The sequence below is a fragment of the Malania oleifera genome, chromosome 10 (genome assembly GCF_029873635.1).
Source record: "Malania oleifera isolate guangnan ecotype guangnan chromosome 10, ASM2987363v1, whole genome shotgun sequence".
In the NCBI taxonomy this organism is placed as follows: domain Eukaryota; kingdom Viridiplantae; phylum Streptophyta; class Magnoliopsida; order Santalales; family Ximeniaceae; genus Malania; species Malania oleifera.
Genome location: NC_080426.1, coordinates 7282723 through 7308817, shown reverse-complemented (window position 1 = coordinate 7308817; position 26095 = coordinate 7282723). Strand labels below are relative to the sequence as shown.

Sequence of the window (26095 nt, the reverse complement as noted above, 5' to 3'; positions counted from 1 at the left end):
ATCTGAAGACAGGCTAGTCACGGCAGCTCTGATACCATGTTGACAGCAATGGAAAACTTGCTGTGTATACTGTGTATTTTATTTATGAAGGCTGTGTCTATATATACATTTCATGAGGAATCAAAGAATAAAAAATGGTTACAATTTAACAGGAGAGAATATATTTGGTTACAACTTATTCTGTTCTGTAGCTGGGTTGGTATAACTGCTAACATTGAGGATTGGATGATAGATACATGTAAGAGTTAAAGTTGGTTGATTAAAATGGACAAGTGCAAGTACTGTACTATGTGATTGTCAAATAGCTTTAAATTTAGAAGGAAAATTCGATGGAACAATTATAGTTCGGGCAATAAAGAAATGACTTGTCTTCAAACTGAACTGTTGGTGGATGTTGTCCTAGATTGAGCAACATGGCCGAGAAGGCCTTTTATTATTCAAGGCTTTGTTGCTTTCTCGTTGTTTCAAGTATTGACTATTCCTGCTTGTATTGATTTTATAACTGATCGTACCTCCTAAATTAGAAGTTTATTTAATGCCCAACCCCCCTTTTATTTTTTTTTCATTTTATTTTTCTGGGTAGTACCTTGACCACATTCATTGCAGGGGTTATAAGCGTTTCCTCAGGAGAGCAACTTTAGAAACTTCTGATTATATAAAGGATGATTGTCTTGCCATGCATTGCACAGTTGGAGTTGTCAGAACACGTGTTGAGGGGCCCAAACAATATACTATCCCTGTGCCACCATCAGACATGGGTCAGAGTCTTAAGGAATTGCTAGAATCTGAAGTTGGTTGCGACATAGTTTTCCATGTTGGGGATGAAACATTTAAAGCTCACAAGTTGATACTTGCTGCTCGTTCTCCTGTATTTAGAGCACAATTTTTTGGCCTTGTCGGAAATCCTGACATTGATGAAGTCCATGTAGAGGATATTCAACCCTCGATTTTTAAGGTATGGAATATCGGTTTCCTTGTTTTCGACCTCAGTGTGAAGGATATATGTGTGTGTGTGTGTGTAAAGAGAGAGAGAGAGAGAGAGAGCACACGGACACAGAGGTGTGGACATTACTTAGTTTTACAGTTTATTTTCCATGCATGACAAGAATTTTGTTCCCCATGCTATCTTGGAATGTGTTTTTTCCCACAAATATGCTACGTGCTACTATCACTGGATTTATTGTCTTATATAACCTTGTTATGTAATTGAGGTCATGATTGATTGGCTATTCTTGCATGGCGCTCTGGCTGCTACTCTCTGGTGTTACTTAGTTATAGTGATTGACATTGCTTAGTGTTAGTATTAGAATTATGAAAATCTTTTTGTGAAGATACTGCTTTCTTGAATGGGAAAAACTTGCACTAGTTTGGATTCGTTTGAAGGGCCTGAAACTGTTAAAGTGCGAGCTTAGACTGACATGTTCAGTTGTCCTGCCTGTAAATTGGTCTCTGTCTTTTTGATAATTGCCTTTTGTTGGTGCAGAAAAAGTACACGTACTTCTCCATATGTATAACACGTTGGACCAACTTTTGATGCTACCGAAATAACATTACACTCCTGTGGTGTTGCTGATATTATCAAATAGCTCCTCTCTGTTTGCTGACCACTAGTTGCAGTGGGACAAAGTAATGGTATAACTAAAAAATTTGTTTTTAGAATGTGATCTTTGCCCTCAATTGTCATATTTAAGTAATAAAATAATAATTTTCCCTTATCTCATGCTGGGTGTGTAAGACTTATTTCAACAATGGCCTTTCATGGTCAATATGAAGGGAAAGCATGTGATGGTTAGAAAATTTTAACAGAGGTCACATAGGATTTGACATTTAGGGAGGAAAAAGTTGAGATGTCTGCGATTGTAGGGAAAGTAGAGTTTCATGGTTTTGAAACTTACCGGACTGGCTGGTTGCGCTAGGTTGGTTGGATCTGGAAAGTAAGCTCAAAACTCTGCTTACTACTGACCTACAGTCAAATTTGTCAATCTGGTACAACTGAGCCTAAATTGGCCAGCCCGGTCAGTTGGCTAGGTTGACCCTGTCAATCAAGCTGAGGTCTCAAATGTGTACTTTTGAACCTTGCCCCACTTTTTAACAATTTGAGAGACTTACTGATGAGCAACTTTTGGTGAGTGTTATGATTGCTAAACAAATTATATTTGAAGTATATATAACACGTTTTTATTTTTTTGTAGAAGTTCATACATTAATTTGTCATACTTTAAATTTATTGTTATTTTTTGTATTTTACAAACTAGAAATAGTCATGTACCAAGAAAAAAAAACTTCGCATGTGCAATACAACTTTATATAAGAAGAATTTTTGGATGTAAAGAATTTATATGTCGACAATAACAATCACTGAGCGTTCAGTTGGAGTTTGTCTCCCCTTGTTATTCTAGGTCTACTCCCCCTCCTATGATCATAGTTGTCAAATTAAGATTCAAATCGTGTATCAAAATTCTAATTTTAGGAATGAAGAAGTGAGAATTGAACCAAATCACAAAATCTAGTCAAAATTTATTCCAAATGACGTGGCTACATGTTAAAAAAAGTTGGATATTTTATCGATTATCATGTTGCCAAATTGGAATGATTGCCTTCAAGAGCATACACTATATTAAACTAAAGCACTAAGAAAATTATAACATAGCTATAAATAAAATTAAAAAAAATGTAAAGACTGTAACATTCATGTGTCGTCTCTATAATATAGGTACATTTATAGAGTATAATATTGTAGGCTTAAGATTGCTAAGGTATAATAAAAAATTAGGAATCAGGAATACTTAAAAAAATTGAATGTTGTGACATTTAACAAGTAATTATTAGATTACCATATTTATATTATATATACACACACAGACACACTAACACGCATACTTTCTCTTAGTGCTAGAAGGCAAGAAAAAAGTCAAAAAACTAATAAAACTGAAAAAAAAAACTAAAAAACTAATTAAAAAAACTCTAGGTAAAAAAAAAAGAAGTTACTGTCAAAAGAGCCCTGGGATTTGGAGATGGAATGCACACTAGAATCACTCTTTCTAATAACTCTTCAATAGCAGGGTTGTATTTTCTGCTCTCTTTTGGAGAATGCTGTTTAAGAGGGAAAACAAGCTTTTTATGGAATAAATATAGAATCAACTTTTTTTTATTTTATTTTTTATTTCTTATTGATTCCACCGGCTCAATATTGATAAGGATGGAATAAAGAATTGAATAAAAAATATGTAGAAACAAAGTGTTTATCGAAAAAATATTTTGATATATGGTGATTCATTCTATTCCATTTGATTCCATCCTTGTAGACCAAACATATGGTAACATTCTCATTTCTCATTTTTTGTCATATTTAACCTTTGGACATGTTTATTAGTTGCCCAATATTTTGCCATGCAACATGGTCTCGTACATGCCCCATAGGACTTTTCTTTTAGACATCTTTCAGTTCGCCAGATCTAAAATGCTCCTTCGGATGACATTCTCGGGAATCCAGGAATGGGATGTCTTTCACATTACAGGATTCTTCGAATTATACACAAGATTCCAAAGTCCATATTTGGTTCAACATTGAATCATATCAAGCATTTGAATAAGGTTACCAAGATACCTTTGACCTTGTGTGTTGTAATGCATGAAGAGTAGTCATATTCTCTTAATATATGAGGCAATGTTACTAAACCTGGCCTGTCTAATGAAGGGATTGGGTCAATGGGCTTGTGGTCCAACATTAAAACCAAAGTCCAAGTCCCAAAACCCAAGGTAAATTCAGTCTAATTAATACAAATTATCGTGATGTAAAATAGTAAGTAGCAAAAATGTTCAACTATAAACAAAACAAAGTCTTAACTTTTAATTTTTCTTTATTTGTTCATATTTTAAGGCTCTAAATTCATAATTTACTAAATTAACCACAATTTTTTTTTAAATTTTTTTTTTTGCAGCAATGAACAGATAATGTAGAACCTAAAATTAAAACCATAAAAATCAAATTAGTAATAAAGAAAAATAAAATGGAGCAGAAGTGCAAATCCATCTGGGTGTATCAAACTTAGTTGCTCACCTGGGTTCACCAAAACCTGCTAGGTTTGACTGGTTTTGACCATGTTGTATGCATGTGTGGTCTAACATAAAACCCATCCTAATTTAAGTTTGGGCCTCAGGTTTTTGGTCCAATCAACCAGGCGGCGCTGTATTTAATGACTATGATATGAAGATATTTATTTCAAGATTATAGCATAATGCTATTTAATTATATATTATAGTCTCATAATATCATATGATATTGTAATAAAATGTTTTCGTATTTTGTTATAACAATATTACATTATTATTGACCATAATATAATATTATTTATATTTTTAGTATTATGATAATTTATTATTGTAGATATCATTGTGGTGTGTGATAATAGTATATTATAAAGTACATAAGATAATTTAATGTTATATTACTACTAGTACTTCTATTTTTTTACATTAATTTTCAACATTATAATAATTTATTAATATAAATATGATAATAATGTGTGATGTATTATAGGGTGCATGTACGTCCAACCGGCCAAAATAACGGGGACAATTAAGTCCAAAAAATAGGATGCCTATGGGACGTAAGATGCTTGTGGTTGAGCAAGGAATGAGATTCCCATGTTTTGTGGAGATTTTTCAAGGGAATGTGAGATTGCATCTGCATCACTTTCCTAGGCCAAAACACAAGCAGTTGGATCAGATTCCATGAGCATAACATGCTTGGGAATCTTGAATGATCCTGTGAACTGACACCTTAATTGTAAAGATATTCTACAATCACACAACTTACTCAAGGCACTTCTCAATTTCCCCCTCGTGCATTAACTCTATGTATTGCTTGTATCTTCGATTCCTCCTTTTTCTTTCATAATATATCCAAGGTAACAAAATCTACTGTTATTGTGAATTTCTTGATCATCTCGTTTAATATATCTCTACTATTATTCCTCCTATAATTTACTAAAATGGCATTTCGGATTATCTATTTTCCTTCTACATGTATTAAAACCTTTATATTCTGTAGTGTCCTGTATCATTCCAACTGAAATTCTATTCCAACAAAATCTACTATTATTAGGAATTCCTTTTTGTATACCTACATTGTACATATCCGTAAGGACATCCATACACTTATGTCTAACTTGATTCTATTTTAGAACCCACAAACACAATACTACTATCCTAAGGTACCTATCATAGGTTTCCTTTAGGTCAATAAAAACCGCTAATACATCTTCACACTTTTTCCTGAACTTTTCCGTGATTGTTCTTAATAGATCTATAGCCGTAATTGATCTCCATGTAATAAAACCAAACTCATTTTGTGAAGCCCTCAGTTGTAATGTTAGTTTTTGTTCAATTGTGTTTTTTTCTTTTCCCAAAACTTTAGTTGTGTGATAAGTGATTCTGCAAACAATTTTGAATATCTTCTTTATTTTTATGTTTAAGTACTGAAGTGCTTTTGTTCTGGTCATCACATTGGTTAGGCTAGTAGTATAATTATATAAAATGAAATTATTCATCATAATTTAAAAGTAAAAGGTGTTCTTCCGAAAGAAGTTACTGAATGATAGCTGCTAAAGAACGCTAATACCCTAGCAAACCGTGAATTGGTAAGAACTTTCTGAGGTATGGTATTCCTTTTGGAACTAAATATATGTCTATTTTAGATATGACATACATTTTTATTAGTCAAAGTGCTGTGTTGTTGCAGTATAATTTTATTCCCAATCATTATTAATCTATTCATTGGCAAGAATCTCTATTAGACTTTGAAACACCTTAATAATCTCTCTTAAATATACATGTGTCATTACACTTTTTTCACCAATATATCTATACACCTAGGGTACCACATTTTAGAGCATGTGCTGTACCACAATCCCTTTCCTGTCCAATTGTAATGTTATGCATTCTGACTGATTGTAACGTCCCTCAATTTCTAAATATATAATGTCACATAATAGATAAAATGGTCAACCCAAACCCGTGGGTAGCGGAGACACCTGTCAAACACAGCAGAAAATCTAGCAGCAGTAAACATAAAATCTCAAACATCCAAACATAAAACATAATACTAGAGCTTTCTATTAACATCAATATACTGTTTATATGTACAATCTCCAAAAAGTCAAAATAACTCTAGGATTATGCAACAAAATCTCCTAGTCTTAGCTCAACGCTTACCCTTCTAGTAGGGAAGCTCCACTCACTCAACGGCGGCCTTGACCCGCTGGTTTCTCTGGGTTTCCTGAAAAATATATTAATGTTGGGGGTGAGACACTTTTCAGTAAGGGAAAATAAACTAAATACAGTTGTGTGGCAACATGAACATTTAAAGTGCTTATACATATACAGTACATTTCATAATTCTGGAAATAATCATAATATCATACTGGATAATCATGTACTTTCATATATTTGTTAATAAATCATAACATACATAAGCATCTGTTATCACTGTAATAGCATACATAAAAACATTTGTTGTAACTGTAGTACTGAAAATATACCCAGGATGAATAGCTAGTTAATGTCATGTATTACCCCCCATGACGGGTTGTGCAGCCCGAAGGGGGGGACCCGACAATGGCTGGCCGACTACTACCGAATTAAATATGTCTGTAAGTACAATTGGTCCGCCATACCCTGGTCCGGACTGTCAGGTGAACGTCTACATTCTATTGAAAGCCACATCGACTATCCATCTCCCATCCCCTCGTGGGACAGTTAGCACTAATCTGAAGTAGATATCTGATCTACACATATAGCTACGGTACCGAGCCCTGAACTGAACTAAACTAACATCCTGGCTGTAATAACATATAATACATGAACATACATAATATCATCATGGCCTCGTGCCGAAAACATAGATACGGCCTCGTGCCGAAATCATACATATGACCTCGTGCCAAAATCATAGTAAATACGGCCTCGCGCCGATAACATAGTAAATACAGCCTCGCGTCGATAATATAGTAAATACGGCTTCGTGCCAATAATATAAGTATGGCCTCGCGCCAAAACATAAATACGGCCTCGTGCCAATAACATACATGTGGCCTCGCGCCAAAATCGTTTTAGGTATTAATATTCTGAAAATAACTCATTTATCATATATTCATCAAACTCAGTATATCATAATTCGTCTTTTCAAAATACCTGAAAATATGCTTTGCTTGTGAAATCATTCATATCATGATTTGCTTCACATAAAAATAATGTTCATGCCACACATGTGCTGTTAAAAATCATACTTCATATTCTAGAATCATGCTTTCCTATCATCTCATACATACATATATATATAATTATCATAGCAGTATTTTCCCAATCGTACATTTCCTTCATAATACACAATATAACATATGCTTTTTCTGAAAATAAATTTACTCATAATCAATAATAATTTGCATGGAAAATTACTGCTTTAGTTTATTCTCTTACCTGGCTACTGAGAAAGCCTCTCAAATTTCCTAGCCTGACCCCCGTAGGATTTCCTACTCAATACCCTGAAATTCAAAATTCCCAGTATTAAACATCCATATTTTCATGTGTACATCAATTTTTATAACTACCATAAAGTCTAATTTGGCTTAAAAAGCCTTACCTCAACTCTGGGATGATTTCCAACTTTGTTTTCCCAACGATCCGCTCCGGTAAACTTGTAGAGAACTTCACTAGGAGCGTCGTGGTAGCCTCAAATCTTCGATCCGACGACTGGCGGGGCCAAAATCAAAAAGAGAGAGTGAGAGGGCCAAAGGGGAGAGAGAGGAGAGAGAGAGGAGCGTGAAAAATGAATAAAAATCGGATTTTTCATATATATATATACAGCAGAATTCGTCGACGAGCCTGACCTTCGTTGACGAGTTCTTCACAAATTTCGTCGACGAAATCCACTCTTCATCGACGAAATTCAGTCAGCTCCGGAACCCCTCTCGACATTTTCTCGTTGACGAACCCCTGTGTTCGTCGACGAAATCTTTAAAGCCTTCGTCGACGAAACCCTATGTTCGTCGACGAAGCTTGGCAGCTTCCTTCTTTATTTTTGTTTCCATTCCCCTTTCTTTTATCATTTAAATTCCATTTTTAATTCGGGTCGTTACACTGATGATGTAGAGAACATTATATCTAGAAGTTATAACTTTATAGGTCCGATTGAATTTGCTTCACTAGTCTAATGTCTGGGTGAGAGGGTTTTGAAACTGGTTCTATTTCTAATATCCATTTTTTTGCAAATATTTTTTGAGTCCGTTGGTGAAAATAGTTTGTGGCTAATATCTATGTGAGTAGATTTTTGATATGTGCAATTATTCTTGGTTGAGAAGCAGGCCTAGATTATTTTGATTGGCTTTTATCCGCTTTGCAGGCTATGCTCCTCTTTATTTACTCGGATAAACTTCCTGATGTACATGATATTACGGGCTCAACCTCAATGTGCACATTAACAAACATGGTGCAGCATCTTCTGGCTGCTGCTGACCGCTTTAATTTGGATCGGCTAAAACTATTATGTGAAGCAAAGTTGTGTGAAGATGTTACTGCTGACACAGTGGCAACAACACTTGCCTTAGCTGAGCAGCACCATTGTTCAAATCTCAAGGATGTTTGTTTGAAATTTGCTGCCACTCCAGGAAATTTGGGAGGTGCGTGTTGACAGTAGAACCTGAGCAGTGCAAAGTTTCAGGTTATGTCATTTTCAGTTTTTCTTGTTTTCTTTGATCTGCAGCAGTATTCTTGATGTTTCCACATTCGCATGTGACCCTTTTAATGTGCAAAATATTTGTTGATTTGAGATTTAAATACTGACTGCATAAAGGTTATTAAGAAACATTGCTTTTCAGGATTCCATTAATGTTTCTTGTGATGCTACTTTAGGTAGTGGACGGACTCCTGAGCTGAAAGAAATGGTGGAATTGAGCAGGTTTGATCTAGGGGAGAATAGATTCTCCAAGAGGATAGTTTTGATATTGATGTTGTGCCACTAAGGTATTCAGCTGGAGGGTGTGGTAGGATCTCTTTTGGAATGAGGTTTGATGGGCATTTGTAGTTGACTTGACATATGCATGGGGTTGAATTAGGAAATCTGGGCTATAGGCTAAGAGCCGATTACAAGGATATTTGCAAAGAGTAGCTGCAAGATGAGTAGGTTGTCAGGGACCATCACTGTGTGGCATGCTTCATCTGTAGGGTGATAGCTCTTGTGGATATAGCTGAGAAACTTGCTTTCTTTTAAGCCGTCTTCGAGCTTCCATTCAATGGTCCTCTACTCCAGCCACCAGGCCTGACCTTCAAAACATCTGTGTGCAGTTTTAAGAGTTTATATTGATTTGACACACTCTTGTCTCTTGACAAGTGAAATGCTCCTTTTAGCTCCTTGAGTCTCACCCTTGACCAAAGTATTAGGCATTTGAACTCAGAATATGGCTTCTTGTTGTACTGTTTCTCAATAGTTTTGTGTCCCTTCTAGAAATGTTGATTCTTTTATTTGGAGGCCCAAGGGAATGGATGCTTTGGAGATGCCCATTTGGGGCTCATGGGAATTAGTTGTGAAGTATAGAGTGGTGGATTTTTATTTAATCTGTAAGATGGTTTGGGCCCTTCCTTAGAGATGCTAGTATGCTATGTTTCATGGTGTGTGTAGAGAAGAGAAGAGGGAGGGAGGGAGTCAACAGCCCAAACCAATGAGGCGGCCTCTCATTCTACTCATAATAAAACAATATATTCAATAGACATGAATGCCCCTCTGACACGACCCTATCAGATTTTTCTGAAAATTTCTTCTCTTTTTTTGAATTATTTATTTTTTAATTCTGTACTCTTTTCTTTTTATTTTATTTTCTATATTCTGTATTTCTATTTATTTTTATTTCCATTTATTGTTTTTGGTTTTTACTGTTTTTTTTTTAAATTTCATGATTTTTTTTCTGGATTATTTTGTTTTTACTGTGGATTTATTTATTTATTTTTTAATTTTTGTGTGCGTTCAAGAATTTTTGTAAGAACAACTTATTTTCTTTTTTCTTTTTTTTGTTTTTTGTTTTTTTTTAAAAAATCTTGCCGAAGGTGGTTTTATTTTACTTTTTTTTTCTCCCTATTTTGTTTCTTTGATGACTTCTGCATATAACATTTCTGATTTTTTCCTTTTTTTATGTTATTTGATTTTCACCTTAATTTATTTTTTCACATTTGTTTTCTGGGCTTTCTTTCATTTTCTTTTCTTGGTTTTTGCTAGTATGCTATGTTTCATGGTGTGTGTGTGTGTGTAGAGGGAGGGAGGGAGTCAACAGCCCAAACCAATGAGGCGGCCTCTCATTCTACTTATAATAAAACAATGTATTCAATAGACATGAATACCCCACTGACACGACCCTTTCAGATTTTTCTGAAATTCTCTTCTCTGTTTTTGTATTTTGTATTTTTTAATTCTGTACTCTTTTCTTTTTATTTTATTTTCTATATTATGTATTTCTATTTATTTGTATTTCCATTTATTGTTTTTGGTTTTACTATTTTTTTTTTGAAATTTCATGTTTTTTTTCCTGGATTATTTTGTTTTTACTGTGGATTTATTTATTTTAAATTTTTGTGTGCTTTCAAGAATTTTTGTAACAATTTATTTTCTGATTTCTGTTTTTTCTTTGTTATTGTTTTTTTTTTCCTTAAATCTTGCCGAAGGTGGTTTTATTTTACTTTATTTATTTATTATTTATTTTGGTTCTTTGATGACTTCTGCATTTAAAATTTCTCATTTTTTTAATTTTATTTTTTATGTTATTTGATTTTCACCTTAAAAGTTTTTTTCACATTTGTTTTCTGAGCTATCTTTCATTTTATTTTCTTGGTTTTTTAAAATTTTTACTTTGTGTTTTGTTTAGACCTTTTTTTTAATTTAAAAAAAAATTTGCTCCAAGATTTTTTGCGGATTTTTATTTTCTATTTTTTAAAGAAATTTTGAACTTTCTCAGTTTTTCTTTCTTATTTGAAAATTTTTATTTTATTAAATGAAATGATTTGTGTGTGTGTGTCTTTGAATGCTTGCCTTAAATTTTTTTTTTTCCTTTAGACCTTTTTTCAAAAAGAGAAACAATAATTATAGTGGTAATGACAACGAAAGAAAAATGGGGGGTGGATGGTGTGTGTGTGTGTGTATGTTTGAATGTTTGCCTTAATTTTTTTTTTCCCTTTATGCCTTTTTTCAAAAAGAGAAACAATAATTATAATGGTAATGACAACGAAATAAAAATGGGGGTTGGATGGTTGGGGTGGTTTTGCTACTCAGAGAGAGAGAGAGAGAGATTTGAAGTGGGGAGACACTGCATTGAGTGCACTCCTCAGGCCTGTACTACGGTGATGGTGGTTGCCTCCTCTCCTTCTGTTCTTCTTGTTCTTCTTCCATCGTTAAGAGAGAGAGAGAGAGATGGTGTGGCTTGTACATGTGTTGTGTATCTGATTAGGTGGGAATCAGGGGGATGAGATCTCGTTATGGCCATTTTGGGGTTGGGATGGGTGAGGCCATGGAGATGGGAGGCGGCGACCTTCTTAAGAACAGGCTAATGAGCAGGAGAGTTTATAAGGTGAAGGGGTGGGGTGCTTGGTGGTAAAGGAAGAGGCGGCTGTCACGCATTGGTTTTTTGGCAAGAAAGTGGCATTTGCAGCAAAAGGTTGCACGCCATGGGTGTAAAATGATTGGCGTTGTTACCAATCTTTCTCTATCCTAGATATTCCTAGTTGTGATTTGCCACCTAATTATTCTACTTTGCCATCAAATTATTCTACTTAGTGTAAGCTACCTAAATTTAAAAAAGGTGAGGGTTGGTCTTCATTAGAGTATTGTTATGCTTGAGGAAGTTATTCCATAGTAATCCCACAGCGTCTTTTTTACAAACAACACCAGTTAACTTGCAAATTACCCCTTGAGCATTGACTTAGTGGTCCCTGAAACAAAAACATATCCCCTTCAAACGTGAAATTTGATTACATGTGTACCCAGTATTTAGATTTTTTTTTTTAAAATTTTTGGGAACAACAGAAGGGATATCATTAATAAAGAGGGAATGTACAAGGAGCATAAGAAATCCCCTTAAAGAAGCAAAGAGAAAAAAAAATGTACAACCATCCAGTCACACTGTAAATTTGAAAAACGGCCCCCTTAAAGCAATGTTTTTAAACCTGGACCAGAAGGTGAACCAGATGACCATCCGGTTCCCGGTTCAGGCGGTCTAACCGGTACGACCACTCTGGTTCAATACCTATTAATATATATTTTAGGTAACATCATAATGTGTTATTGTTGTGCATTGATGGTTTTTCCCCACTTGAAACCCAGGTTCGATTCTAAAGAACTGGTTTATTTTGTATTTGCATTTTATTTTTTGTTATATTATTTATCTATTTAATTTTTATCCTTGAGTGGCCGGCCTTTTCATTTCCTTTTCCACGGGTAACCACCAGTCCCAAGACTCCTAAGTCTCAACAACTTTTCCCACGTCCCAAAAATCCTTCATAATAATGATGATGATGATGATGATGATGATGATGATATTAATAATAATAATAATATATTTACGATAATTTATATACTTTTTAATTCTTGTTTTGTTGTGTTCAATTTCCTCCCCCCTCCCTTCTCTGTTCGTCACTTCTTCTCTTGCAAACCTGACCTCGCTGTTCTCTCTCTCTCTCTCTCTCTCCCACCCTTCCCATTGCAGATTTTACAGTGTGAAATTAATAGCAAAGCAATATTGTTTGCCGTGATAAATTTTTTTGTGTCAGACGGTTGGTTGCTGGCTGCAAATCAATATTGTCAGCTGAACACAATGAAATTGGATGGACTATTTGCTGCCATTTGCTGCTACTCTCACTCCCCCTCTCTCTCTCTCTCTCTCTCTCTCTCTCTGTGCAAATTTGCGCACAACAAATCATGATCTGGGGGAAACTGAAGTTTCTCTCATGACCCCGGTTCTGTCCAGTTTGCTGGTTTCACCTGCTTTGGCCAGTTTTCCTGGTTTTGACCTTGTTAAAACATTGACAAGAACTGGATTGGAGTGTGAGCTAGTTCCCAGTTTAACCGGTTTGACCGGATGGTCTAATCCGATTTTCAAAACATTGCCTTAAAGCACCTTGCTGGACCCATGACGAGGCCAAATACTGAATTGTCTCCCAATCTCCTAGAGCAAAGGCCAATATCTTCTTCTTCATAAAGATACGAGTATTTTGCTCCAACCAGATACCCCTCAAAGCAGCCAAACCTCTACACCTCCATGAAGCTACTTCATAAAGGAAATAGCCAGCAAATCCTCCATCAAATCTGCCAAACCAAAGCTCTCCAATAATGCCATGTGTCACGGTGTTGCAATTCTTGTAACTGCGACTCATGGCTTTGGCTAACATGGATTCGATTATGAAAGTGTCATAGGATGGATTTGGTATGTCACTGTGACATTGTGGTGGATCCAAAAAGTTACCATGGTGGTATTCTCAAGCTATGATGTATGATCATTAGACCCATGTTGGTTACTCGTATGTGAAGGAGAATGCTTTGGAGAGATTACTCTTGAGGGAACCAGGTGAGTGAACTATCTTCTAGTATCCTATATTGGGCACTAAGTGAACACTGAGGAGAGCTCAAGGGCAGGCTTTTGACATCCTCGAGGGATGTCCTGGGCTTTCATGTGGGATTGGGACTTATTTGAGAAATAAGTCACGTGTCGCTCTTGACCTAGAGGACAAGATCGCCCTTGTTGGCCCTTGACTACATATTCTTGGGTAGTGTCATCTTAGACGGACTATTGAGGGATGTTGTTCCCTTGTATATCTTACTCAAATAATGTTTGGTGTTGCTTCCCTTAGCTCTGGCTAGTGGGTGGTAAGTGATAGGTACTCTGACACGAGGGCTGTGTTGTGGGGATTAGAACTAATGTAGGATGGTTCTAAGCAGCCCTAGTCCTACGGTTGACCCTCTTTGTAGCACACACACAATATCACAATGTATGAGAAGAATTGAATTAACCAAACATGAACATCACAAACATATTCTTAATGATCACAAGTTGTTGAGATTTTGAAAACACATATGATTTGGTCCAAAGCCCTTAGTTGATCATTTGATTCAGGTAATCTAGTTCACTTTAAAAGATGTTATATTAGAAGTCTTAGATCACAAGTCCTACCGTACAAATCAAATATCCCTAAGCATGGTACTAGCAAGCATGTTCATGTTGAAAATCTAGTAAGATTCAAAGAGAATGAACAAGGTTTTCAATCAAGGCTTCGGGTAAAGTTTCAAGGCTTACAAGGTACATTTAGGGGGTTGTTTTAGATGGTCACAAATAAGGAATTGAAATGAGCTTACCAAAAGGGTTCGGAATGTCAAACACCAAGACACACGAGTACTTGATCACACCACGAACAAGCTTGTTGATCCTTAGGAATCTCTTGAGACAAGAATGAAGCTTGAGGTGGTTGTGGCTGTGAGCTATGAAAGATGTGTGGGTGTGTAGTGTTGATGATGATGTTGATGTTTTCATGGTCTCTCACCACCCAATCTCCAAGGAGACGGAACGTTGCCTCACACTACTCACTCACAAGGGGAGGAACAAGATTCCCAAGTTCAAGCAAAAGCTTCTTTTTTTAATTGATAATGTAAGATGCCTTTTACAATACAAGTGATGGCATATTGATAGCCTTACATGCAAATGACTTGTAGATGGTTTCTTAAAAGATTAAAGAAAATAAAAAAGTAAAATAAAACATTTAAAACATAGGTAATGAGGTTCCTAGGAAATAGTTTGTCATAGGAAATAGGTGCCTAGGAACTAGAATAATTTTGATAGTGGAGTCTAGGAACTTAAAAATGAAATAAATACTTCTTGAAAACCCAAGACTCTTTTGACTTGCAAGTTGTCACCCTCTTTGCAAGCTAGCTTCTAAGAGAAGTTTCAATTGCTGCAAATAAAGTTCACATCAATGGTGGACTTCGGGTGGCTGTCCACGTGTCACAATATCCACGAAAGGTACTCAAGGTGCATGTTGGTCCCCATCATCTCTCCCCGACCGAAAAGAATTCTTCTCCGGAGAATTATGTCGAAAATACTCGGTATACAGCTCTGGGTTGAGACGAAGGACATCATCTTTAAGAATCCAACAACTTTATGACAGCGGCTTCCCTTTCCATTTGACCAAAAACTTTTAGTATGTTCCAGCTCGTGTGTTTGTTGTTTTAACATCCAAAATGTCTTCAATTTGCTCAACTTTCTTTGGTGGGACTAATGGTGGTGGCAAAGGTAAATTTGGCTTTTCTGGTGCAACTGGAGTTATGAATGGAGTAGGTTCATCGGGAGGGTTAGTAGGGCTAGGTTCTGCAAAAGAATTAGCATTTAGAAAAGGCGTTAGATTTTCAACATTAAATACATTGCTTATACCTAAATCATCAGGAATATTTAACATGTAAGCATGAGAACTTATTTTCTTGAGAACTTTGAATGGTCCCATCTTTTGGCATGAAACTTTCTTACCTTTCCTGAAGGAATCCGTTCGGAGCGAATTCAAACCATAACCATATCACCTTCTGAAAATTCCTACAACCTGCGATGTACATCAGCAATAGATTTATAATGCTCATTGTTTAAATTAATTTTCATTCTTGTTTGAGAGTGTAAATCATGTATGTGCTTTGCAAAAGCATCAGTCTGCTTACTCTCTCTGACTCAGGTGGTAATGGAATAAGATCTTCAGGGTTCCTAACAACCTGAATAGGTTTCCAAGGCTCCTATTTACCACTTCAGTCTGCCCATCAGTTCGTGGGTGATATGCACTAGAAAATTTGAGCTGGATTCCTAGTAATGCCCATAAGATATTCCATAAGTAGCTCACAAACTTCACATCCCTATCAGAAACAATGGTTTTGGGAAGACCATGAAGTCTCACTACTTCCTTGAAAAATATAGTGGCAATCCTGTAGGCATCATGTGTTTTATTGCATGAAATAAAATGTGACATTTTTGAAAATCTGTCGACAACAACAAACACTGAATCATTTCCTCTGGCAGTTTTGGGGAGACCTAACACAAAGTCCATATTGATATCCTGCCATGGAATGTGTGGCACGGGCAAAGGGGTATACAATCCTGAGTTTTGTTTCCTACCTTTCGTTGTCTGATAAGTACGGCATTGTGAAACAATCCTAGCAACATCTTTCTTCAGACTAGGCTAGTAGAACCTATCCTCAATCATAGCTATGGTCTCATCTTTACCGAAGTGACCCGCAACACCTCCAACATGTAATTCCCAAATCAGCTGGTCATGTAGAGATGTGGATGGGATACATAGTCTAGCCCCTCTGAAAAGAAATCCATCATGAATCAGAAAGTCTGGGTGAGATCTAGGAACTTCGTGTAGCAAATCAAAAAAGATATCACAGAAGTCTTCACATTGAGAATATTGTTGCTTGATGCTATTGAAGCCAACAACTTTCACCTGAAGAGTTTGTATGGTGGCTACAACTTGGCTCAAAGCATCAGTAGCCTTGTTCTCAACACCAGCTCGGTGTTTGAGTAGAAAGGTGTACTGTTGTATGTACTCGATCCATTTCATATGTCTATGCCCTACCTTCTTCTGAGTATGTAAATACCTAAGGGCCTGGTGGTTTGAGTACAAGACAAACTCCTAAGGAATGAGGTAGTGTCTCTAGTGTCGCAGTGACTGTACTACAACATAAAATTTCCTGTCATAGGTGGAATACCGCTGTTTTGCCTCACTCAACTTCTTACTAAAGAAGGCTGTGGGGTGTCCCTCCTAAGTACTCCTCCAATGCCTACACCCGAGGCCTCACATGCAACCTCAAATAATTCCTGAAAATTTGGGAGGTGTAGCAATGGTGCCTTAGTCATCAAATCTTTTATATCCAAAAAGACTTTTGTCGCAGATTTCGACCATGTAAATTCTCCTTTCTTGAGGTAGTTTGTAATGGGGGCCATGATGGTGCTAAAGTTTCTGATGAACCTCCTGTAGAATGTGGCTAACCCATGAGAACTCCTTGCATCATGTATGTTTCAAGGAGTAGGCCAATCTCTAATGGCTTTGACCTTATCAGGGTCAACAGAAACGCCATGCTCAGACACAACAAAACCAAGGAAGATGACATTTGTAGTCATGAAAGTACACTTCTTTAAATTGGCATACAACTTCTGCTCCCTCAAAAGTAGACCTTAATACCTGAGTAGACTACAAGGAAGTGTCCAATGAAAGGCCTTAGTACCTGAGTCATAACTCTTATGAAAGTGCTCAGTTCGTTAGTTAGCCCAAATGGCATGACTAACCACTCATATAACCCATCCTTTGTCTTGAAGGCAGTTTTCCACTCATCTCCCGGTCTGACCCTAATATGATGGTATCAACTTTTAAGGTCTATCTTTGAAAAAATCTTGGATCCTACCATCTGATCAAGCATATCATTTAGTCTAGGTATGGGAAACCTATACTTGACGGTGATCTTGTTGATTGCTTTACTATCGATGCACATCCTCCAAGTGCCATCTTTCTTGGGAGTGAGGAGAGCAAGGCAGGCACATGGACTTATGCTCTCCTGAATAAAGCCCTTTTCTCTTAGTTCATTCACTTGTTTCATTAACTCCTCATGTTCTCTCGAATTCATTCGATAATGTGGTAAATTAGGTAGAGATGAACCAGGAACAAGGGCAATGACATGTTGATGTCTTTTATGGAAGGTAACTCATTAGGTGGCTCAGAGATGACATCCTGAAACTCAGAAAGTATGGATGATACTTCCAGTGGTGTTTCACGCTTGGGAAGGGGCGCCTCAGTCTCCCTAGTAACAACCACATACACTGCCTGTGTATCTCTAATCTCCTGCTTAAACTGCTTTTTACTCATGATATTTAATGATTTTCCACTAGTTTTTGTCTTTTCCCTATTCTTTTTCTCACCTTTCGACTCTAGTGGACTCAAAACAATTCTCTTGCCATTACATCTAAAGGAATAAGTGTTGGCACGCCCATTATGTGAGACATCCAAATTATACAACCAAGGTTATGGGCAACGTCCATGGGAAGGACATCACACCAAATCTCGTCCTTATAATCACCAATCTTAATGGGGACTAAGCATCTATGGCTCATGGGCATGGTAGTGACATCAATCCAAGCTTACATTATATGGTTGTGGGTGTGACTCAACTTTCAATCCCAACTTCTCAGCTGCGGATTTAGACGCAACATTCATACCGCTACCACCATCTATGACCATCTTGCAACTTTTACTCCCACACTTGATGTAAGTATGGAAAATAGAAGTGCGACCCTAGTCCTCCTGGTCCTTGGGAATGATTATAATGCGTCTCATCACACTCAACTGGGCACTCTCATTTGGCTCACTTGACAACTCATCCTCACTTGGTACAACTTCAGGAACATATACTGGATCCTCCTTAGGCTCGTCCTCACCATCTTCCCTATCAAGTGCCAAGTTCTGGACATTGTTTGGCAAAGTGTCATTGTTTATGGCACTTGAAACACACTACATTGCCAGAATTCTGGCGAGAGGATCTAGTCATGGGTGTTCTTCCCTTGTCCATAGGCTCCTGGATTGTGGGAATTCTCCCTTGAGAGGTGACTTGACCTGATTGTGCTGGTCGGGACTTGTCATAACTCTGTACCTTTCAAGAATATAACTCATTTGAAGAGGCACCAAATCGTTTTCCCATGGGCCTTTATTCATTTGCTCAAAGTCATGAGCTAAATTATAGGCCTGTTCAAGGGACTCAATGTGATGGGGAAATAGTTCTGTCCTTAGTTCAGGCTTTAATCCTATGCGAAATCAGGGGATCTGCTGACTAACGATTTCATAGACACCACATCTTATAGACAACTCATCGAATTGACTCATGTATTCTCACACGGTCATGCTACCCTGACGCAAATTGTAGAGCTCATCCATAAGGTACTCTTTATAGCTAAGAGTTACATACTTCTCCCTCAACCTAACCTTCATTAGGTCCCAATGCTCAATGAGCCTATGATCTAATCTCGCCTCTTGCCTCTCGACATTCAACCAATGGAGCTTGGCTAGCCCCGTCAACTTCATTTTTGCAAATTTAACTCAATGAGGGTCAATCATCCTATACCAGTCAAAATAGAAATCCATCTCAGTCAATCAATCTTGGGAGACTTTAGGGTCCATCTGTCCATCATAGGTGGGGGTCTTTATCTTTACTTGCGTCATCACATCCTTGTAAGGATCACGATGGTCCCTACGGTAAGGTCACCTACCTTGAAAGTCATCAACGTCAAAGTCCTCATCACCCCAATGTTGGGCATAGGGCTCATGACGTGGGGGTCTCCTAACAAAGTCATCTTGGCCATTCACTTGCCTTTGTGGAGGAAGATGAGGTCTTTATCTAGGAGGCATAGGTGGCTCTCTAGGCTGTTCATCATCATTGCCTCGCTCAATGTACGACTCTAAATTGTCTTGGGGTGGGTTATGGACTAGTTGGACTTCCAACCTATCTAGTCTTTGGCGTGCCTCAACTAGCTCTTGATTCAAGTCACGGACTTGATCTTGAAGCTCATCCATTGAGGCATCTCTCTCAACATTAGTCCTACGACCTCGGTAAGGATTCTCGGATCGAGTAGACATCGTAGGGGTTGGGGAAGGATTCGGCCAGCACTAGGGCAGCCCTTTGGAATGATGTTTGGTCACACAAAGTAGGGTCAAATGTGAACCTTACCTAGGCTCTGATACCAATATGATGTAGGACGGTTCTAAGTAGCCCTAGTCCTATGGTTGACCCTCTTTGTAGCGCACACACAATATCACAATCTATGAGAAGAATTGAATTAACCAAGCATGAACATCACAAACATATTCTAATGATCACAAGTTGTTGAGATTTTGAAAACATATATCATTTTGTTCAAAGTCTTTAGTTGATCATTTCATTCAAGTAATCAAGTTTACTTTAAAATATGTTATATTAGAAGTCTTAGATTACAAGTCCTAGCGTACAAATCAAATATCCCTAAGTATGGTACTAACAAGCATGTTCATGTTGAAAATCTAGGAAGATTCAAAGAGAATGAACAAGGTTTTTCAATCAAGGCTTCGGGTAGAGTTTCAAGGCTTACAAGGTACTTTTAGGGGCTGTTTTAGATGGTCACAAATATGGAATTGAAATGAGCTTACCAAAAGGGTACAGAATGTCAAACACCAAGACACACGAGTACTCAATCGCACCACGAACAAGCTTGTTGATCCTTAGGAATCTTGGGACAAGAATGAAGCTTGAGGTGGTTGTGCTTGTAAGTTATGAAAGAGGTGTGGGTGTGTAGTGTTGATGATGATGTTGATGTTTTCGTGGTCTCTCACCACCCAATCTCCGGGGATACAGAACGTCGCCTCACACTACTCACTCACAAGGATAGGAACAAGATTCACAAGTTCAAGCAAAAGCTTCTTTTTTATAATTGATAATGCAAGATGCCTTTTACAATACAAGTGTTGGCATATTTATAGCCTTGCATGCGCACAACTTGCAGATGACTTCTTAAAAGATTAAAGAAAATACAAAAGTAAAATAAAACATTTAAAACATAGGTAATGAGGTTCCTAGGAAATAGTTTGTCATAGGAAATAGGTGCTTAGGAACTAGAATAATTTTGATAGTGGAGTATAGGAACTTAAAATGAAATAAATGCTTCTTGAAAACCCAAGGGTGCGACTCTATCACACTTTAGGCAGATCAAGGGAAGGGTGGTTCTGTGGCCTTGGAATTCTGCACGTTTGTGCCAAGTGGTATCCGGGTCTATCCTTAGAGAACTGAAACGAGATTGATACTGTGGGCATCAACTCTATTGTGAGAATTCAATATGTGACATTGAGTGGGGGAAGGATCAATTTGCCTTTGAGTTTGTGTCAGTCACTCTCTCCCCTTGTGTCATTTGATTCATGGGTTATTACGGCTAAAGCCTTCAATAGACTATCTTGTGAATATTGGGATGCTTGATTGTGCCCTATGCGCTAGTAAGTGGTGAGGGTGTAATAAGAATACCTTGTGCTCTTGGGGTGGGCATTAAGGCCCCGCTGTGGGAGCTGTCTTGTTGTGGTTTGCATTGGTGCTTAGATGTCTATCTGGTGAGACTTTGTGTTGCCCTTCCATAGGCAGAGATGATACTTTTGGACTAATGGAAGAGGACAATTGTAGGAGTTTGGCCGAGGGTGTCTTTCACTGAACTTTAAAAGTTTGAATAGAGAGAGGTGGGCTTGGGTCTATAGGAAAGAACGAGTTGTGAGAACCCTGGACAGACAATCTTTGAGCCACACAGGTATAACTTGTGTTAATCATGGCAGTGAAGGAAACTTGGTGGGGTATTAGACTCAAAAGGGAACTGTGGACGTTGCTTAGGGGACTTTGTTGGATCCCTGAAATGTTCCTACGATTTGAGTTTGGTGGGAACGTGGTTGAAGACCACATTTGTGGAATTGACGGTTGAGAGCTTTTGCACCATTGGGATTTTGGACCAATCTTTACCCATGCCAGCGGGCATTGGGATGTGTTTTTCCAGAGGGCATTTGAGCCATGTTGCCTGTGGGCACATGTGTTATTTGTGGCCAGAGGCCTTTTTTGTTTGTTGTTGTGTATAGGTTACTCTTACACCACCTGGCTAGAAAAGCAATTCATTCATATGAAAGCTTGAGCATATGAAAGCTAGAGGACAATGCTATGAGAAAGTTAACGACGATGGACTATGTTCAAAGCTTGTTTGTTCGAAGGATAAGTGAATGTGGATCTTAAGCATCTATTGGGGATGAGATTGGGATGTTAAGAGGATACAGAATGACGGAAATTATGATATGATATTGACTATTGACACTTGAGGTGTAAGTTGAATATTAACCTTTAGGGACTTGAAGAAGTTTGAATGGACATGTGTGGTTGGATATGGAAGGATTGATTGATCAACTTTGGAATCATGGGATTCAAGTAGATATTGGGGTTCACTTTGAGGAACTAGGGATGTGAACCTTGAATTTTTTAGACTGGTCAAGCTGTGGGAGATTCCAGAGCGTCCTTTCATTTTTGGAGTTAAGTCTTGTTAGACTCTGGGCTGGGCACTCACCTTTGGAATGGAATGTCAAAAAAGTGAGCTTGGATGGCTTGCTGGACATGATAGCCCTAGATTTGAGAGATGTTTGAATTTGCAGTGCCTTTAGGAGGTGGAGTTATCCTCGAAGGGGTATACTAGGTGTTGGACTTTGCTATGGATTTGGTGTGGGAGCCTTCTTTATAGATGATGAAATGTGGAGAGGGAAATTAACAAAATCGTTGGCATAATAAGGGTTTTGAATAGACCTCTCAAGACTATAAAGGAAGCTGCATCTGCCTTTAGAAGATGGTATCAAATTAGAGTGTCAAAATTGGGTTGTGGTGGAATCATGACCAGAATAAGATTTTGAGTTAGCTCCTTGGGCTGCATTGATGTGTGTTTTGATTGATTTGAAGAGTGAGAGTTTGAGTTGGCGGATCAATTGAGGGACCGTATTCACTCTAGTGAAAGCTTGAGTTTTGAGAACAAGGATGAAATACCAGTCCATGTCAATGATTAGTGAGTTGTGTTTGTAAAGAGTGGTTGCTGTCTACGGAATTTGTGGTTTAATGGATGGTTGATGGCTAATAGTGTTTTAGATAACCACTTTTCCTAAAAGCTGAAACTATTTGGTTGTGGGCCAACAATGTATATTAGGCCTTAAACACTCCCCCACATGCACAACTTGTCAGCACGTGGGGAGATAAACACATGATAAATAACATCCATTACAAAGAATACAATAATTTTTTTAAACACCACACAATAAATGTAGGCAACGAGACTAGAACCCGATAACTCCTAGTAACTAACTCTGATATCATGTTAGATAATCACTTTACCTAAAAGCTTATGTTGCTATTAGACTGTGGGCTGAGAATGTATATTAGTCCTTAACATATGGGGTTGAGCAATGTTCTCGGACATGGCAATTTCATGAAGGAATTAGTGATTAGAGAGTGGGTCTCAAAGGGACTAGAATTGTAGTTTAGTTCTTAGTTTGGAGGAAGTCGGTGGGTTCAAGAATGTTGAGCTAAAAGCTATTGTGGGATTAGAGATAGGTCTAGATGCTGTGGAGAGATGGATCCTTGGAGGTTGATTGTTTTGAAGCCTCCTGCTTTTAGTTTTGGGGAGTTCTACCATGTGCATGTAATCGACGAGGATGTTGATAAGATGAGTTGAGGGAAGATGTCATAGTGCTACAATTCTTGTAACCGTGATACATGGCTTTGGCTTGTTGTTTTGCCTTCGAGGAAACTTTGATTAACATGAATTCGATTATGGAGATATCATGGAATGGATTCAGTATGTCATTGTGATATTGTGGTGGATCCAAACAATTACCGTGTTGGCATTTTTGGACTATGATGTATGGTCATTTAAACCCATGGATGGTTACTCATACGTGAACGAGAATACTTCGAAGAGATTACTCTTAGGTAGTGTTTGGTTCACAGTTGGAATCAGAATCGGTATCGAAATTGAAATTCATTAGAATAAAAAACAGAATGTCAGATTCCTCTCTCATGTTTGGTTTAGCAAGGAATTGGAATCAAAATTGTATGATAGTGTTTGGTATCTATAAACATAGGAATCGGAAATGGGTGTAATTTATCAATTATGTCATTATAGTATAAAAAAATTATTCAATTAGTTTAATATGGAATAATAACATTATAAATACGTAATTATTACATAATATTATTTTATTAAGCTATGTAATAAATATTTTTTTTTATAAAATCATTTTGATAACTATGTACTTGATTATACTTTGCATATCATATTTTATTATTATTATTATTATTATTATTTTGTTTTAACTATATTATTAACATTATATTTTATCTTATATTTTAGAACTATTATTTTTTAGTATATAATTTATTAAATGTAAATAAAAATCTCATGTATTATAATATTATAACATCATTTATTATTTAATATAAAATAATGATATAGTAAAACAACCATCATAGCATTATATTTTTATTACGAAATAGCATTTTATTCTTTTTATATATATATATATATATATATGTATGTATATATATTATATCATTATTAGAATTTACTATTATGTATTTTTATTAATGATATTAATAACTAATATTTTATTTTTTTAAGGTTATACATAATAATAACTGCAATTATATTACAATATTCTATAATTTAATACTATTCTATTACTTTTTATGTGTTATAATATTATTATACATAATATAAATATTAATAATAATGATTAAATTATTTATATTGAAAATAATATTATATATTTATATTTAATTATGTTATAATATTAATATTATTTTTTAAGATTTATGTAACATATTATATTATATTAGATATAGTTTTATATTAATGTTATTTTTTTAATATTTATGTAGTATATATCTTATTATATTATATATAATATTACATTATAATATATATGTGCTTGCATATATGTAATATACAATAAGTATTATATATTTTTCTATACTATATCATTATTAAATTTTATGATTATATATTTATAATTTATGACAATTAATATTTCATTCTATTTTATTTATTTTAAAGATTAAAAATAATAATATAATAAATCAATAATCATACCACAGGTTCATCATAATATTTAACATTTAATATTGTTCTATTAATTTTTATATGCTATAACATTATTATATATAATAAAAATATTAATAATGATATCATAATAAAAATATTTTTTTGAAAATTTATGTATTGTATTATAATAAATTATCATATTATAATAAATACTGTGCTTTTAGGAATTAGAATTTGATTCCAAAGTAAGAGTTAGGAATCAAAATGTAGGTAAAAAGGAGGAATAGCATTTCTACATAGAATGGGAATCAAAATGAGATTATTGTGAAACAAATGTTTGGAATGGAAATCAGCCATTCCGATTCCGATTCCGATTCCTAGAGTTGATTACTAATTACCAAACACCACCTTAGGGGAAGAGTAGGTGAGTGAACTACCTCCTTCAAAATCCTAATGGGTGTTAGTGAGCACCCAAAGGAGGGCTCAGGGGTGGGCTCTGGACATGCTTGAGGGATGTCTTGGGCTTTCCGTGTGGGATTGGAAGCCTTGTGGACTACTCATTTGAGAATGAAGTCGAGTGTCACTCTTGACCCGAAGGTTGCAATGTTCGCCCTTGTTGGCCCTCGATTATATACTTTGGGCAATGCCATCTCTTGCTAATGGGTGGTAAGTGATATGTACTTTGACGCAAGGATTATGTTGTGGGGATGAGAGTTACCTAGAATGCTAGCGGAATGTGAGTTTAACTCTCTTAGTGTATGAATCGTGGTTCCTTGGTGATGACCTTAATTGGGACGAGGGCTTTCAAGCTGTAAAACTTGACCATTGTGTTGGACATTAGAATGTTCCCATGGAGGAGTATGGGTGTGGATGGACATGATTTGATGTAGTCTTGTGACTCTCGTCACTGCAAGGGCATGACTTCATCACGCTTTAGATCGATCAAGGCAAGGGTGATTCCTCGTTGTCTTGAAATTTTGTATGTTTGTGACACCATGCAACTTATTCCATACCTTCCACGAAAAAGAACAATGCAGAAAAAATGAGAAATAGATTTTGAATTGTGAAAACAATGAGAGCACACAATCGTAGGTGAAGCTTTTGAAGGCCTTCTGCTTTGCAACAAATTGTTGGTGTTAACTCTGTTAAGAACAATAACCAAATGAAAGCTTTAATCTCTAAGGGTGCATGCATTTGGAAATGATAAAGCCATGGAAGGCCTCCTGCTTTGCAACATATTGTTGGTATTAACTCTATTAAGAACAAAAAACAAAAAAGAAAAATTCACATATGAATTTGGAGCCTGCAATCAAATGACCTCCTATTAACCCTTAAGCAAACACAAGAAGGTCAAGAGTCCCTCCACCTCCCTATCATTGGTAATCCAAAAAGAGTAAATAACACTACTATGC

General features: G+C 36.5%; 1 protein-coding gene across 1 annotated transcript in view; it reads left to right on the top strand.

Moving 5' to 3' along the window:
- The window catches only part of LOC131165835 (BTB/POZ and MATH domain-containing protein 3), a 38940-nt gene that overhangs the window by 5742 nt on the left and 7103 nt on the right, over positions 1-26095 (top strand). Inside the window, exons 2-3 of the mRNA XM_058123940.1 lie at positions 607-955; positions 8402-8678. Of these exons, the coding sequence (XP_057979923.1) occupies positions 607-955; positions 8402-8678 (626 nt within the window). The remainder of the gene's footprint in view (positions 1-606; positions 956-8401; positions 8679-26095) is intronic.